We start from the raw sequence: 16,844 nt of genomic DNA on the forward strand, positions 1-16,844 counted from the left end.
TAACTTTATTATTAGCGTGCAGCAAGAATTTGCAGTATAGAAAGTAGTAGCATAGTGAAATATATTACGAGAAAGTTAACAAACAGTCTTACTACTTTTCTACTTTTAAAAATCGTGATTTATTCTAACTTTATAATAAGCAACTAGAATTATAAAAAAGTAGTAGAAGAAGTAATTGATAATCAGAAACTTAAATGAATACAACAAATTTTCTAGAGCTGTTCAGGAACTAAAAAGATAGTCAAAAAAGTTTATCCGCGCGAAAGTCAGGGATTGTGCATCGCACGTGTTTTTAAAGTCTTTCTGCAGACTTTGCAGTTTTTAGCATAGCAAGCCGCTCGTTTTCTTATTATTAGAGTTATGGTAATTTTTTTTAAGAATAATAGTTTATTATTAAGAAACTGTTTTCGAAAGTTTATAATTATTGATAGTTTATATATAAATATATATTTGGTATTATATTTTCAATTTTAATTTCAGAACAACTTGCAAACGATTAATATCTTCAACGATCAAGCAACTTCTGAGCGGGGAGAAGAGGCTCGTCTTTCATCTTTTGTCGGAGCAATTGCTATCGGAGACTTGATTAAAACTACTTTAGGACCGAAAGGGATGGTAATAATTTTTATCTATTTATAGGTTTATTTTTATATAAATTATTTTAATCTTTTTAAGGATAAAATTTTACAATCAAAAAATGATTTGAGTTCTAAAGGTGAAGTAAAAGTTACCAATGACGGGTTTGATATTATTTTTAAACAATTGTTATTAAAAAAATATATATTTTTTATAACTTTTATATTATTATTTATGTTTTTTATTTTTTCTATCCAATTTTTTTGTAGGGCTACTATTCTTAAATCAATCCCTTTGGATAATCCAGCTGCAAAAATTTTAGTTGGTAATAAATTTACATAAATCTTGAATCTTTTTAAACTTTTTCCTTTTTTTTTATATTATTTATATTATCATTTTAAATAGACATTTCAAAAGTTCAGGATGATGAAGTTGGAGACGGCACTACTAGCGTAGTGGTTTTGGCTTCAGAATTATTAAAAGAAGCAGAAAAACTCGGTGATCTTTATTTTTATAATTGATTATAGAAATATAAGAATTTTTTAAATATTTATATAATTTCTTTAAATATATTATAAATTTTTTTGTAAATTTTAGTTTATCATAATAATTAAATCAATGTACATTTAATTTTTTATTTTAACAATTATTATATTACGAATTTTTTGTGAATCTATTTTTTTTAACTATATTTATTTAAAAAACTTTATATTGATCTCACTTTTTTAATTATATATATGTTGACTCCATTTTATTTAATTAAATTTTTTAAATGTAAAATTTAAGTGACTGCATTCGAATTATTTTTTTATATATATTTTATTATAAAAACTTTAAGTGAACGCAATTTTTATCAAATCTTTTTTTTAATTATTTGTAATTCTAATTTTACTTTTATTTCATATTATTATTAAAATTTTAAGTGAACCTAAATTTTATTAGTATTGCTATAATATTTTAAGGGGATAACTTTAATTTATTATATTTATCTATTATATAAGTTTTTCTAAATTTAGTGATTTTATTTTTAAATTACATTTTGTTGTAAAAATTTAAAAGTTAATTTTTTTTAATTTATCTTATATTTATAATATTTTAAAATTTTGTGATCTTAATATTTTAGAATCTATATTTTTAATTAGATAATTTATTAGAAATCTAATTTTTTTTCGATTTTATATTTTATTATAATTATTATAAGGGAATACATATATTATTTTGATATAATTTTTAATTAAGATTTTTTTTATTTTTAAAATTTTGTAATTTTCTTTTTTTACAGTTTTATACTTTTCATCATATTACTTGAATTTATATGATTTTTTTTTAATTTATATTTTTATTGTATAACTATTATCATTTTTCTTTCTTTCATAATATATATTTACTGTTTTATATTATTCAAGGGGTTTTTAATTATATTTATTTATTATGCATTAAATATTATTTATTATATATTATTATTTTGTTTATTATTTCTATATTTTTTATGAATTTTTATTATAAATATGATACTCTTCTGTTCAATTTAATATCCTTATATATAAAAATTTATAATTTTTTTTTAATGTAATTATTATTCTAAAATTTTGTGATTTCATTTTTTTATATTTTTTTTTAGTTTTTTGATTGAATGTATTTCAATTTTAATATATTATATATTATTTGAAAAATTTTATGTAAATAAATTTTTATTTTTTTTATTTATAACTTTGGTTAGTAAATTCATTATTTTTTTTATTTTATATATTATTAATATTATTAATAATATATAAATTGTGATTCCATTTTTTTAAATTATTTATTTTATTATAAAATTTTCACGTGAATGCATTTTAATTTTTTTAAAAAAATTATTATAAATTATTATTTTAAAATTTTGTGATTTTTGTTATAATTTTAATTTTTATATTAAAGAGAAAATACGAAATCATTTGAATTTTATTTTATATTTATCATATTATTATTTTGTATATATTTAGTAAATTAATTTTTTATTAAATAAATTTATATATATAAAAATTCACGTAAATGCGTTTTTGTTTCTACTTTGAATATATAAATTCGTTTAATACTATATTTATTATTATACAAAATAAAATTTTAAATAATTTTTTTTGAATTCTTTTTTAAATATTATAATTATTATTTTACATTTTTAAGTTAATGCGAAAATGCATCCTCAAACTATTATTTCTGGATTCCGCTCCGCTACGGACGTCGCTAGGAAAACTCTAACGGATTTTAGTAATATTTTCAGTTTATTTTTTATTTCCTTTATTATTTTATTATCAATTTTTAAGCGCTATGATGAATTTTTTTTATAGTTGTTGATTTATAATTTTCTTGAATTTTCTATAATTTTTTTTACTTTTCTAAATAATTTTTGTTTAGTTTTTTTGTTTTTATTTTATTATTTATTTACTTTTTACTTTTTTAATTTTTTTAAACACTTTTATGAATATTTTTTCTGTTGATATTTTTAATTTTTTAGTTTTTCCTTATGTCTATATATTTTGTATTACTTTTATTCACTTTTTTAATTTTCTTTATTGTTTATAAGCATTCCTATAAGTAATTTTTGTATAGTTTTTATTTTTTTGGTTTTAATTTCAATATTAAGTCTTCAAATTTTTAAAATTTTAATTATTTTTAATTTTTTTTACTTTTCTTTATTATTTTTAAGAACTTGTACGAATAATTTTCATGTTTAATTTTTTTGATTTAATCAATTTCTTCTTTAAATTTTGTATATTTTTATATTTTTTTCAATTATTTTTAATTACTTTTATAAATTTTTATTAATTTTTTATTAATTTATTGTTGTTATGTTTCTTTTTTTGCTTATTAGTAACTTTTAAAGTTTGTTTTATTATTATTCAGTTTATTTCATCCATTTAATTTTTTTTAACATTTTACTTTTGATTATGTTTTTTTTGCTTGTTCATAACTAATATACTTTTTTTTATTATATATTATTACTTAAGTTTTATATTAATTAAGTTTATTTTTTTACTTTTATAAATACTTATTATTAATTTTTTTTTTCTTATCACTTTTAAACACTATATTAAAATTTTTTTTACTCAAGTTTTACTATAAATTAATTTTTGTAAATATAACTTTTTTTTTTTTACTTTTTTATATTCTATATTATTTTTTTTGCTTTTGAAATTTTTTTTTTGTATTATATTTTTATTTATTTTTTAGATTCTAGTAGGATAGTGTTTTAGAAATATTTTTTTGAACCTTTTTGATATTAAATTTATTATATTTTGAATTTATTATAGTTTTATTTATTTTGTATAACTTTTCATTTTTTACTATAACAGTTGATTATTTTATTAATAATTGTTCCTATATAAAAGAAATCTCGAATAATTTTTTATAGTTTCATATATATTTTTTAGAAATTAACATCAATTATTCTTTTCTCCTTTTTATATAAATTTATTATGTCTTTATTATATACAACTTTTATGATTTTACGTTTAATTATATTTTATTTGCTTTTTATATATATTTTATACATATTTTTTAAATTTTACTAGTAACTTAACTGTTTTACTTTTTTTTATAAATCTTTTTATTATCTTGTAATTAAGTTTTATATAAATTTTACTTGACATTAACTTTTTTAACTTTTTATATTTGTATTTTTATTAACTTTTTCACATAATTTATATACTTCTTTTTATTTTTATCTATATTATATATAACTCTTCTTTTCTCAAGGCCGGGATCACAGTTCTATTCCCGAACTTTTTAAGCAGGACCTGCTCAACATCGCGAAAACTACGTTGAGCTCGAAAATAATACAACAGGAGAAAGACTATTTTGCAGCGCTCGTCGTTGAGGCGGTTTTGCGTTTAAAAGGTTTTCTTTTTTTGTTTTTAATAATTTTTCTTATTTTTATTTTTTTTTTTAAATTATTAAATATAAATTTTTTATAAAGTTTTTAATATTTTTTCTTTTTAATTTTGTTAATTTTGTTTTCAATTTTTCAATATTGTGTAAATTTATAACTGAATTTTTTTTATTGTTAATTTTTCTTTACTTTTGTGTTAATTTTTTTTTATTATATCTAATTTTTTTAATATATATATTTTTGTTATTTTTAATTGAATTATTATTTATAATTTTATTATATTTGATTTAATTTTTTATAAATTTATTTAGAAGTTTTTTAAAATTTATGATTATTTTTTATATATTTATTTTAATTTTTAATGTTATTTTATAATATTTTGTTTAAATTATTATTTTTATTATAAACTATTATTTTTATTTTTTCTTATAATTTTTTGAGAATTTTTTTTTTAATTTCCTAATTTATTATTCCAATTTAGGTATAAGATTTTGGTTTTTATTTTTATAATTTTATTTTTTTTATTTTTCATTCATTATTGTATTTTTGATTAAACTTTTTAATTTATTTTTAAAATTTTATTTAAATTTTTATATATAAATTTTAGTAATTATTATTATATTTCTTAAAATGCATATTTTATTTATAACTTTATTTTTTTTTAAAAAGACTTTTATATTTTTTAATATTTATTCAAATTTTTTTTATTTATGAATTTATTATTTTTATTATTTTAATTATAATTTTTGATATTTATATTTATTTAAATTTTGTTTATAATTTTTATCAATTATAAATTTTATTTATTATTATTTTTATAATTTGTTTTTTTTATATTTTTGTAAGAAAATTTTATTATTATTTATTTTTTGTATAAAAATATTTTTTTTACGGAGACTTTGAATTTTTATTATTATTATATAATTTATAAATACTAATATTTTTTAAAAAACTTTTCTTTATAATTATTTTCTGTATAAAAGAATATTATTTATTTATAAAATTGTTTATTAATATTTTTTATAAGTTTTCTTTATAATTTATTTTTGTATAAAAAATATTTTTTATTTATTATTATATAGTTTAAAATTATTTATTATTTATTATTTCTGATGTTTTATTTTTTTTATTGTTTAAAAGTTTTCTTTATTATTATTTTTATAATAAATTTTCTTTTATGATTCTTCGCATTTTTATAATTATTATTAGATTATTTAAAATATTTAAATATAATATTTTTATTAACAACTTCATTATTATTATGTTTTGTATTAAATTTTTTTTCATAAAAACCTTGTATAACTTTATTATCATTATTATATTTTTTAATAATAGTTATTATTAACTTCTATGTCTATATATTACTTCTTATTTTTTTTTTTTATTTTTAAAAATTTTCTCTATTTTATTGTTTTCATAAAATATGCTAAAATGACGGCTTTGAATTTTTTTGTTTAAAAATATTTATTATTAATAAATAGTATATATATTATTTCTTATCTATTATATATTGTTTCAAAATATATTGTTTTTTGTCTATTAAAAAACTTTCTTTATTATTATTATTATTTTTTGTATATAATTTTATTATTTAAGATTATTCATTATTAATATTTTTTAATATATTCATTATTTTTTTTATTTTATTATTTTTTAAAAATTTTCTTTATTATTAAATTTTGTATAAATTTCTTTATGAAGACTTTGAATTATTTTATTATTATTAGATTTTTATATATTATTTCTTATCTATTATCTTTCTTATTGCTGTTAAAAAATTTCTTTATTACTATTTTTTTATAAAATATCCTTTACTTGAAAACTTTGTAATTTTATATTTATTATTATTTTATTAATATTTTTTTAAAAACTTTTTTTACATAAAAAATTTTACTTTATTTTTATTTTAGTAAACCTTTAACTTTTATAATTTATTTTTATTATATATTATTTATATATAAAAACTTATTATTATTTTTTATATACTATTTTTATAAAAACTTTATTTATTAATTTTTTTCATAAACCTTTTTTGTTCAGGTTCTACTAATATCGACTCCATTCATATTATAAAGAAAAGTGGAGGAACTTTAAGGGATTCCTTCTTAGATGAAGGCAAAATATATATAAAGAAAAAAGTTTATATTTAAAATATAATAATAATTAGTAGTAGTTAACTTTTATAAATAAGTTCTATAATAAATATAGTGATAAGTAACTCAGTTTAACAAGTATTTATAAAAAAAATTAAAGTTTTTAAATAGTAAAAATAATATTAAACTTAATAATACTTATAATAAAAATAAATTATTTTACTTTTTTGCTGTTTCTGAAAGGTTTATTAGAAGTTGATAGTAAAAAATAATATACTTATAAAAGTTTTTGAACACTTTGAAGTAAAAATATTTAAATATTATTTTTATATTAAGAGGTTTTTTAAGTAAAAAAAACTTTTTTATGTTTAATATTTATTATAAATTGTGAAAAGTAATATTTTTATTTCTAAAAACTTCTTTTTGAAAACTTTAAAGTAAAAATAATATTTTGAAATATCTTTAATAGAAAAAATATATTTTTATATATTAAAATTTTTGAAAACTTATACGTAAAAGAAATATTTATTAAAATTTAATGTTTGAAATTTATTGCTATAAAAAAAAAATTTTATATCGAAGTTTTATCATAAACTTATAAGTAAAAATAATATTTTCTTAACTTTTTTGTATTTAAAAGTTATTTTAAGAATAAAAAATATATATTTTTAGAAACTTTCTCGCAAACTTTTGGGTAATAATAATAATTTATATAATTTCTTTACATTTAAAATTTATTATACTAATTAAAAATTATATTTTTATATTAAAACTTTTTTCGAAAACTTTTTAAGGTTTCATATTGGAGAAAAAAATTGGCGTGAACCAACCAAAACGCGTTGAAAATGCTCGAATTCTCATTGCTAATACTGCCATGGACACCGATAAAATAAAAGTTTTTTCTTCTTCTTCTTATTACTAATAGTTTTATTTTTACTTAAAAAAATTTGTTATTAGTTTTATGAAAAGTATATATTTTTTTCTAAAACTTTTATTTGTTATTTCATATAAAAAAGTTTTAATTTTTTAATAAAAAAGTAAAGAAATGCACGGAATGATGGCAGTATATTTATAAACATGTAATAATATTAATTTTATTCTAATTGTTAATAATTTTTGGTTACTTTAATAAAATATTTATTTATTTTGTAAAAAGTTTTATTTTTATATATATATATATATAGAATAGCTTCGCTTAAAGTAATAATATAAACATTTTTAAAAATCTATAATGTATTATAATATAAATATTTTATTACTTTTTTTTTTTATAAAATTTTTATTTATTAGTATAAAAGAATTATTATGTATAAAATAAAAGTATTTTTAGTAATAATAATTATTATTATTTTTAGTAGTGTTTATTTATTATTATTACTATTATAAAAAGTATTATATTTATATATAAAAAATTAGATATGCACGAAATAATATTATATATTTTTAAAATAATAATAATAATTATTATTAGTTTTGTTAATTATTTTTTTTCTTTTAAAAATTTTTTTAATTATTATTATAGTAAAATGTTTTATTTTTATTTCTAAAAATAGAAATGCACGAAATAATAAATAAAAATATTTCTAATAATTACAACAAAACCTTTTTTTGTTAGTATTGTAATAATTTTTTTACTTGAAATTTTTCTTTATTATTATTATAAAAAGTTTTATATATGTATATAATAATAATAAATAATTTTATTAGTATGATATTTATTTTTCTTACTTTTTTAAACCTTATTATTTTTATAAAAAGTTTTCTTATATAACTTTAATATTTATAAAATTATTAAGAGGTTATCATAATAATGATAATATATCGGTAATATACGTTTACTTATTATTACTAAGGAAAAGAATATCCTTTTTTTTATTTATTATTATTAGAATGCAGCGATTTTTATATTTCTTTACTTATTATTATTATGGAAAATAATATTTATAGAAAAATAACATTCTTATATACTTTTAGTTTTTATTATTATTAAAATTTATATATCCATTTCAATTTTTTATTATTAGTGAGTTATTAGTAATACTTTTACTTATTAGTTTTATATTTCTACCATTATTTATTATTATTAATTTTTATTGGAATTGTATTATTTCTTATTTTTATAACTATTGAAAAATTCACTATTAATATTATTTCTTCTTTTAATAATTATTATTTATATATATTTATGAGATTATGAAATTTACTATTATATTATATTTTTATTATTATTATTTTAAAATTTACTATTATCATTATTCTTTCATTTTTTTTCTATTATTTTAAAAATTACTGTTTATTATTATTTTTTATTTATTATTATTAATAATTTTTCTATTATTGTTTAGTTTACTATTATCATTTTTAAGGTTTTTGGTAGTAAAGTTCAAGTGGATTCTACTGCAAAAGTAGCCGAAATAGAAGCAGCGGAAAAAGTTTTTATATTATTATTATTATTATTATTATTATTATTATTATTATTATTATTATTATTATTATTATTATTATTATTATTATTATTATTATTATTATTATTATTATTATTGAAAAGCTCCGCATGAAAAATAAAGTAAACAAAATCCTCAAGCACGGCATTAACTGTTTTATTAATCGTCAGGTATTCTTACTTTGATTGGTCAGTTTATTAAACATGGTAAACGGTTGTTGGCGCATTTTTTTTTATTTTTTATTTGTTATTTATACCATTATTATAAGATTTTTAAATATATATTGAATGTTCTTATTTTTACTTTATTATAGCTTATTTTTTTTTTTTTACTGTTTTCTTTACGTTTAATATATAATAAAAGAAAATAGTTCTTTTTGTAGGGATTAAATAATAATTGTTATAAACTTTCAAAATAAATATACACATATTTAATAATAATATTTATTATTATTGAATATATAATTTTAATCGTAACAAAAAATAAAATAATAAGTAACTTTTTTTTTGCTTCAGTTAATCTATAATTTTCCCGAACAACTTTTTGCTGAGGCGGGCTGTATGGCCATCGAGCACGCGGACTTTGAAGGTATATTTTAACACAGAATTTATTATTTGTATCGTCCATATTATTATCACTTGCACGCTTTATTACTACTTTTCACCGTCTTTTTCTATTATATTGCAGGGATTGAAAGACTGGCGTTAGTTACGGGCGGTGAAATTTGCTCAACTTTTGATCACCCTGAATGTTATTATATAGTTATAATATAATAATATTATTAATTATAATAAAAATTAATGTAGCCGTCAAGCTGGGCACGTGCGATCTGATTGAAGAAATAATGATTGGCGAAGACAGTTTTATTCATTTTTCTGGCGTCCAATTAGGAGCCGCCTGTACTATTGTTATCCGTGGAGCTACCAAACAGATTTTAGATGAGGCTGAGCGTTCTCTTCACGACGCTCTTTGTGTCCTCTCACAAGTCATTATTATTATTATTATTATTATTATTATTATTATTATTATTATTATTATTATTATTATTATTATTATTATTATTATTATTATTATTATTATTATTATTATTATTATTATTATTATTATAAAAGTATAAGCGTTGGTTTGTAGTAAGAAACAATGACAAATATATCCTTGCCTTTGATTGACTAGGTCACTGTTGATCCACGTGTCGTTTACGGGGGTGGCTGCAGTGAGATGGTGATGAGCACGTCAGTTGACCAGCTGGCGGCTGCTTCCAGCGGAAAGGAGTCTTTTGCTATTGAAGCGTTTTCCCGCGCGTTGCGGCAGGTTTTCCTTAATTTTTTTTGTCAATAATATTTATGAAACTTTTTTCAGTTCAAATTTTTGGCCGTCGTATATTTTATATATAAATAAAATTTTTTATATCCAGCTTCCTGCAATTATTGCTGATAATGGCGGATATGACGGTACCGAGTTAATCTCGCAACTTCGCGCAGCTCACGTGCAAGGAAACAAAACTTTTGGGCTTAGTAAATTTTTACTAAAGAAATTTAGAAAGTTTTCTATTTTTTTTGTCATTTTCTTTTGCTTGAAGATATGACAAGCGGCTCAGTGTGCGATATGCAAAAGCTCGGAATTTTAGAATCATTTAAATCAAAATTGCATATGCTCCTCTCCGCCTCCGAAGCTGCGGAGATGATACTCAGAGTGGATAATATATTAAAGTTGTTATTGCATTTTTTTAAAAGTGTGATATTAAACGTTTTCTTGTTACAGGGCGGCTCCTCGAAAACGGCAAGATGATGATCTTTGTCGTTAGTCAAACGCCAAATCGTGGCGATTACATTTTTAAATCTGCCACTTTTCTACCAATAAAGATTACTATTCGCATTGAAAATTTTTTTTAATGGAAAAAACTGTTTGCTGTTAGAGTTTAGTAGCTATAGAGATTTCGAAGGGAAGTAGAGACTTCGTGCTGAGGAATAATAAAAATGATTGTTTTCTGAAATTTTATAGAATTAGGCGTTGTATATAACTTACTAAGAAACTTTTATAAAGATCTTTTAGTGCTACATGCTTTTTATTTTATGTGATAACTTCGCTTGAGGTTCCGTATATAAATTATTTAATAAAATTTTATTTTTAAAAGATAGATAATTAAATCAGCCAAAAGTACTAAGAGAAAAAGGCTTTAAAGATGTATTTATTTAACTTTGCCCAACTTTTTGGACAAAGAAAAACCTATAAATTTATTACAGGGTTTTTCTTAACTGGAGTTCTATTGAGGAACATTCATTACGTGCTTTTCTTTAATTGCAAAAGGGTTGTGTTCTCTCTCTCTTTGAGGTCAAGTATGCAATATTATACGATAATAATATCTTTTATAGATGAAGAATGAGTTATATAACACACTTTTTTGAAGTAAAGTCGTTCTAATTATAAAAACCTGTACTCCAAAAAAAATTACCATAAAAAGATTTACTTTCACTTCTACTTAAACTTGATTAAACTTAGCCCTGAAAATGCATAGAATTATAGAAAAACGAAGCACACAACGATGAAAAAATTATAAAGGAGCTAAATATCTATATATATATATATTGCATGCAGTATCAGCTTTAGTTTAAAAAAAAAGTTAAAAGCTGAGAGTCCTTGCACTTATTTAACTTTTTCGAATTCTTGGTATTCTCGCGTGTTAAGCGAAACCGTTCACCATTGAATTCGTTTTGCGATAACCAAAAGTAAAAATGCTTAAATGAAACACTTACATATAACTTGGTTATCTAAATTAAAAAAACATGCTCTCTGAATAAAGGTTTATAAATCGGCAAAGAAATTATACAAAAAATACTATTTTTATTGTGGTTTTTATAATTAGTAAAATAATAATTTTAGGTTAAAGATCTTAAAGTTGAGGAGATTGAAAAAGGAGACTGCTATAATTTAATATTATTGCAATTTTAATAAAAAATAATTAAAACGTATCACTATGCCTTCCATGAAGACTTTGTAGAGAGTCAATCTTGGATTTCTTTATATATAACTTTCGCTTTCAAGGAAAACTTTTAATACTAAACACTTCTAAACAAAGAGGAAGGTGAATTGCATTTCTCTTACTTCTTTTATTATTACTAGGTACGATTTCACAAAGTACAATGTTTGCGCTTGTATTTATTTAAGTTGTAATCCCTCTTATTAAAGTATTCTAAACTGATATTTTTCTCTTCTATAAGCAATCTTTTAGGTTACTCACCAGTACAACATTTTTTTAACTCTTAAAAAATATTTTTCTTTGTCAATTTTTTTAAAAAAAGTTTTAAATATTTAATTAAGAGAAAAGGTGTGGCTACAAACTTATAAAACTTACTCCTTATATACTTTTCTAATAAAAAATTCGTTAGATTTGTTTAACTTCTGTAACCCTTGAGCCTTTAATAGTTTTAATTTGTTATCAAACCTCCTTAACTTTCCTTACATCTACGCTCAAAATAAGGGAACATTGAAATAGATTTAAATATAAACTTTTATAAAGTACAAGTGGAATTATGCAAGTGAAATGGGGTGAGAAGTTGTTAACTTTAAATCTTTAAAGAAAATGAGTAATTCCAGTGAGCGGCAAGTAAAAGCTTGAATATATAAATTTTGTAATTGTTAGAGCATTTAATATGCACTTATATTTCTTTTTAGTAAATTGTTATGATATTGAAACAACCAAAAATAAATGAAGAAGACAATTATGATAAGTCGAGCCTAAAAAAAAGTTCATCAACAGTGTCTAAGCTTGCTTGACCACGTCCTTTCTAACACACGCGGTAGCTAATGAAAATTTTATTCAGCCAATTTTTTCATACTATATCGATTGACTTAAACTGGAATCAGCAACTAGCAAGTGCCAACCCATCGGTCCCCTGTCAGCACTCGGCAAAGTGGGTGAGGTCGTTGACGAAATATTCCAATTCGGATTTCGGCATGGGCACTCAACTACCCAGCCGCTCCTCCGCTTAACTGAATGGACCACTCGTGCTTTTAACTTTAAGAGATAGCAGGCGCTGTCTTCCTTAATGTTGAAAAGGCATTTTATCAAGTTTGGAACGAAGGCCTGCTGCACAAACTGAGCTCAATCCGTTCCTCATGGTCTTCACAACATGCTTGTCATATATAAATGACCACGTCTTCAGCGTGCGCGTGGGAGGTACACAGTCGCCGCTTCGAATCTCTGACAGCAAGGGTTCTTCAAGGGCCCGTTCTTTCCCCTCTTATTTGCAATATATATAAGCGACATGCTCTAGCCATTAAGTCCACAGACGCGATTCGCTCTGTACGCCGAAGATACGGCAGCTTACTCATCGTCGAAGCCTCCCGCCTTATTATGCAAGCATCGACAGCGCTATCTTGACACCCTTACTGACTGTGCCGTATTTGGAAGGTTTCTCTAAATGCGATAAAGGGCAAAGCGCTTTTAATTACTAAAAAACGCATCCCCTTGTGAGCGAAGCCTTAACTTTTGATGGCGTGAAAATTCCATATTGTTCTCAACCGAAATACTTGGGGGTCTTCATTGACCACAAACTCTCTTGGCAGCTGCACGTGGACTATCTAGTGATGAAGGTCAAGATAGCAACTAAGGCTCTAACCCTTTATTATGCACTAAGAGCAAGCTTTCTCTGCGAAACAAACGGCAAATTGTATGTCTTAAATCCAGCCGATAATGGCGTACGCATCAGGTGCTTGGGCCTACGACCCCAGTGTAATAGATCAGCATTTCAAGTGCGACAGAAAAAACTGCTGCTCGTGATGACAAACGGGTCGAGGTTTGTGCGAGTGGAGCTCTTCACCGGGACCTGCAACTGGACCTTTTACGTGTCGTCTTCAATGCCAGTTGCGGCAGGGTAGTCTAGCATACTAATCGTTTGCAGGTGAGAGAACTTGCTTTCGAGCCATGGGACGGGTCACGTTATCACTGCCCACGTGACTAGCGTAAGAGCTAATTTATTTTTATTAATGACAAGAAAATAATGAGACTGATTGAAAGCTACTTTGTAATAAGTCTGATCACTCCTGGTTGAGAGCTCAGTATTCGAAGTTTTATTAATCGATCGGGCACCAAGAAGTTATTTTTAATAAATAAATTAAATAATAAATTAGTTAATTGGCTTAAAGATGTACATTTTTTATTATTTCATTCCACAATAAAGCTATTAACAAATTTCAGCTACCGGCAAGTTAAGACTAGTGGTCTCAATAAATATCGAGAATATGTGAAGAGCACATGTAAAACGCAAGTTTTTGTTTCTTTTCCTGTTTTAGCCCTGGTGAAGAGTAGCGAACAGAAATAGTTCAACAAATTACATATACATATATAATTCTTAGCGTTGAAAAGTTTTTAAATACACGTTATTGCGCTCAATATCTTACAAGTGTGAAAACTAAGCCCTAACAAATTTTTAAAGAATTGTTTGAATTTAGCAACAGGTGGACCTTGCCTCTGTCTTTTATCGGAGAAGTAACATTTACATTTTGCGAGGAATAATTATGTCTCAAGTAATTTAAAAGATTTGTAAAATTTAAGGAAACTCATTATACGATCGACTATAAAAACTTTATTATTACCGTTATTTCACCACTTGAAAATTTTAATTAGAAGTGGATGGTTTTCACTACCTCCAGTAAGTACATTTATATATATATCATTAATAGATATTAAATATTGTGAGTAAAATGGAAAAGAAGTATGAGACTATATCTTTGTAATCTATTTAATCAATTAGAGAACGAGAAAGTAGAAAGAAATTCTGAGTTATAATTAACTTCATTAAATAAGCACCCGTTTTGTAGAAAAGATTTTTATAAGCTTACTAGCAATTATATTAGGGTTAGGAGCCTGATTCCATTGAAGTTTGTCGAAAATGTCCTTGAAATTTTTTTAGTACAAAAATAATAATACTGAGCTATATATGCTTGTATTAGGGATGTTTTAGCAGCTTATCTGTTCAAGGGCCGTTACATAAACTTACAACGTAAAACCAAAGAAAACAAAAAAAAAAAAGAAAAGTAACGGTGTGCATTTCCAAGAACTAACTGCTTTAATATAAGAAGCTTACACAATGTATATACTAAGCTTAAATTCATGATTCTTATAATGATTCCCCTTTTTTTAATCTTTATATTAAACCGCCCAGTCTCTATCGTTGATGCCGGTTTATTAATGTAGTAATTTAGCTCCAACAGAACGCCATATTATTTTTACTTTAAAAGCTAGTGTTTCAAATCTTATAATAGAGAGAAATGGTATATAGATATTTTAAGAGTAGAGCTCTTCTCTTAAGTATTACATTTATAGCGAATTTTTTTTTTTAAATAATGATAGAACTCATCTACAAAACTTATACATACAAATAGTCTAACCTAGTAACAGGACACCCAAAAAAACTATTAAGGATATAAATTAACTAATCACAACAAAAATATTTGGTATAATGAAAATAATTTTCATATAATTGAAGCAGACAATAATATATATAAACATGGCAGTTAACGACTTTGTAGTATTTTAAACATTAATGTAAACAAATTAGATCCCCTTAACCAGTATTTTTTGTAAAATGTTTATATTTTCTTAATAGCTACAATAAGCATGATAGCCCCTTTTTTTGGTTCTTGTCTTTTTCCTATTAGCTTTTTTAGATGTGGTCAAGTTTAACCAACCCACCTTATTGCAACAATAATCGCGAGAATATTTCAACGGCATTAATGATGGAGACCGGTTGGTTAACTTAAAGGTTTTTAACAGAAAGAGAATTTAAATATCTTAATAATCGTATCTTTTTTGTGAATATAAAGCGTAAGTTTCTCACAATAAAAACAAATGTTTTTTGAATTGCGTTCTGTTACTTAATACCGTATTTTGATTTGAGTTATTAACAGTTTTATTGCATTGCTCGCCAATTATACAAACGAACATGCACTGAATCAACCTACCACATTAAAATCTAACCCCCGCTCGAGAAACTTCAATGCAAACAAAAAGAAAGATATCTTACGATCCTTCGCAGAAGCTATTTATATCCTAAAATTGAGGCAGGTCCTAAGTTTCATCACAAACACTCGGGTACATTTGAGCACCGCTAACATATATTAGTGAAAACGCCTTTTTTTATATATATTATTTTTCAATTGGTGCATTCTAATTAAAAGTTTTAAGACGTAGCGTGTTTTTTCTACACTGGCACAAGAAAGTGAAAGATACCTACTGTTTCTAGCAAATTGTTTAAAAATGATTAAATGCACTGGGACACAATACTTCACAATAATTTTAGAAATAATATATATGTTTAACCATTACTAATTCCTGGAACATTCCTATATAGCTTTTTTATGCCTTTTTATTGGTACCATTATTAATTTTTTTTTTAAGAATTATACGGATTCGGTTCTAAATGAACTACAACTGGTGAAAACGTAGCATTTAACCTCCACTGCTTGTATTCAAAAGTATTTAACAGAAAAATATTACGAAAATGATTATCTACCTTGCAGGTTTAAAAAATCTATTTTTAAAGTTCACATGTGAATTGCACTAAGAAAACATTTAAAAAAAATTTTAAAAAAATAACCAATAAAACTATAGAATTCAAAGCCTTTAGAAAGTTAAGCGGACGTGTACAACCTAAGTTTTTATAATGGTGAATTCTAATTGGATATTGGTCAACCAGTAAAGACTGGATGCTACATGTTTTCACCAGTTATCGTTCTTTAACAAGAGGATTACTATTAACAAAAAGGCAGAAAAGACAATAATGGAATGTTTGAGGAAGTAGTAATGACTAAACACACATATACTATTCCTATAATTATTACTTATTATATTTTTATTTAATA

General features: G+C 22.2%; 1 protein-coding gene across 1 annotated transcript; it reads left to right on the forward strand.

Annotated features, from left to right (window-relative positions):
• Positions 1 to 339: 339 nt before the first annotated feature.
• LOC135143625 (T-complex protein 1 subunit beta-like) lies at positions 340 to 10,863 on the forward strand. The gene is made up of 18 exons (XM_064075518.1): positions 340 to 363; positions 481 to 615; positions 676 to 740; positions 846 to 901; positions 982 to 1,074; positions 2,740 to 2,823; positions 4,312 to 4,452; positions 6,485 to 6,559; positions 7,332 to 7,432; positions 8,904 to 8,969; positions 9,086 to 9,151; positions 9,497 to 9,569; positions 9,669 to 9,731; positions 9,788 to 9,966; positions 10,155 to 10,292; positions 10,396 to 10,495; positions 10,561 to 10,690; positions 10,743 to 10,863. Exons 1-18 carry the CDS (start codon positions 361 to 363, stop codon positions 10,783 to 10,785), a joined length of 1,611 nt encoding a protein of 536 aa, XP_063931588.1. The 5' UTR covers positions 340 to 360; the 3' UTR covers positions 10,786 to 10,863.
• Positions 10,864 to 16,844: the final 5,981 nt, after the last annotated feature.

The sequence above is a fragment of the Zophobas morio genome, unplaced genomic scaffold (genome assembly GCF_036711695.1).
Source record: "Zophobas morio isolate AGI-343-1 ecotype UQ-CSIRO unplaced genomic scaffold, CSIRO_AGI_Zmor_V1 ptg000068l, whole genome shotgun sequence".
Classification (NCBI taxonomy): domain Eukaryota; kingdom Metazoa; phylum Arthropoda; class Insecta; order Coleoptera; family Tenebrionidae; genus Zophobas; species Zophobas morio.

Coding starts and splice junctions, on each gene's coding strand:
- LOC135143625 (XM_064075518.1), top strand. Junction 6,560..7,331: donor GGATTCCTTCTTAGATGAAG/GCAAAATATATA, acceptor AAACTTTTTAAG/GTTTCATATTGGAGAAAAAA. Junction 9,152..9,496: donor ACTGTTTTATTAATCGTCAG/GTATTCTTACTT, acceptor TTTTTGCTTCAG/TTAATCTATAATTTTCCCGA.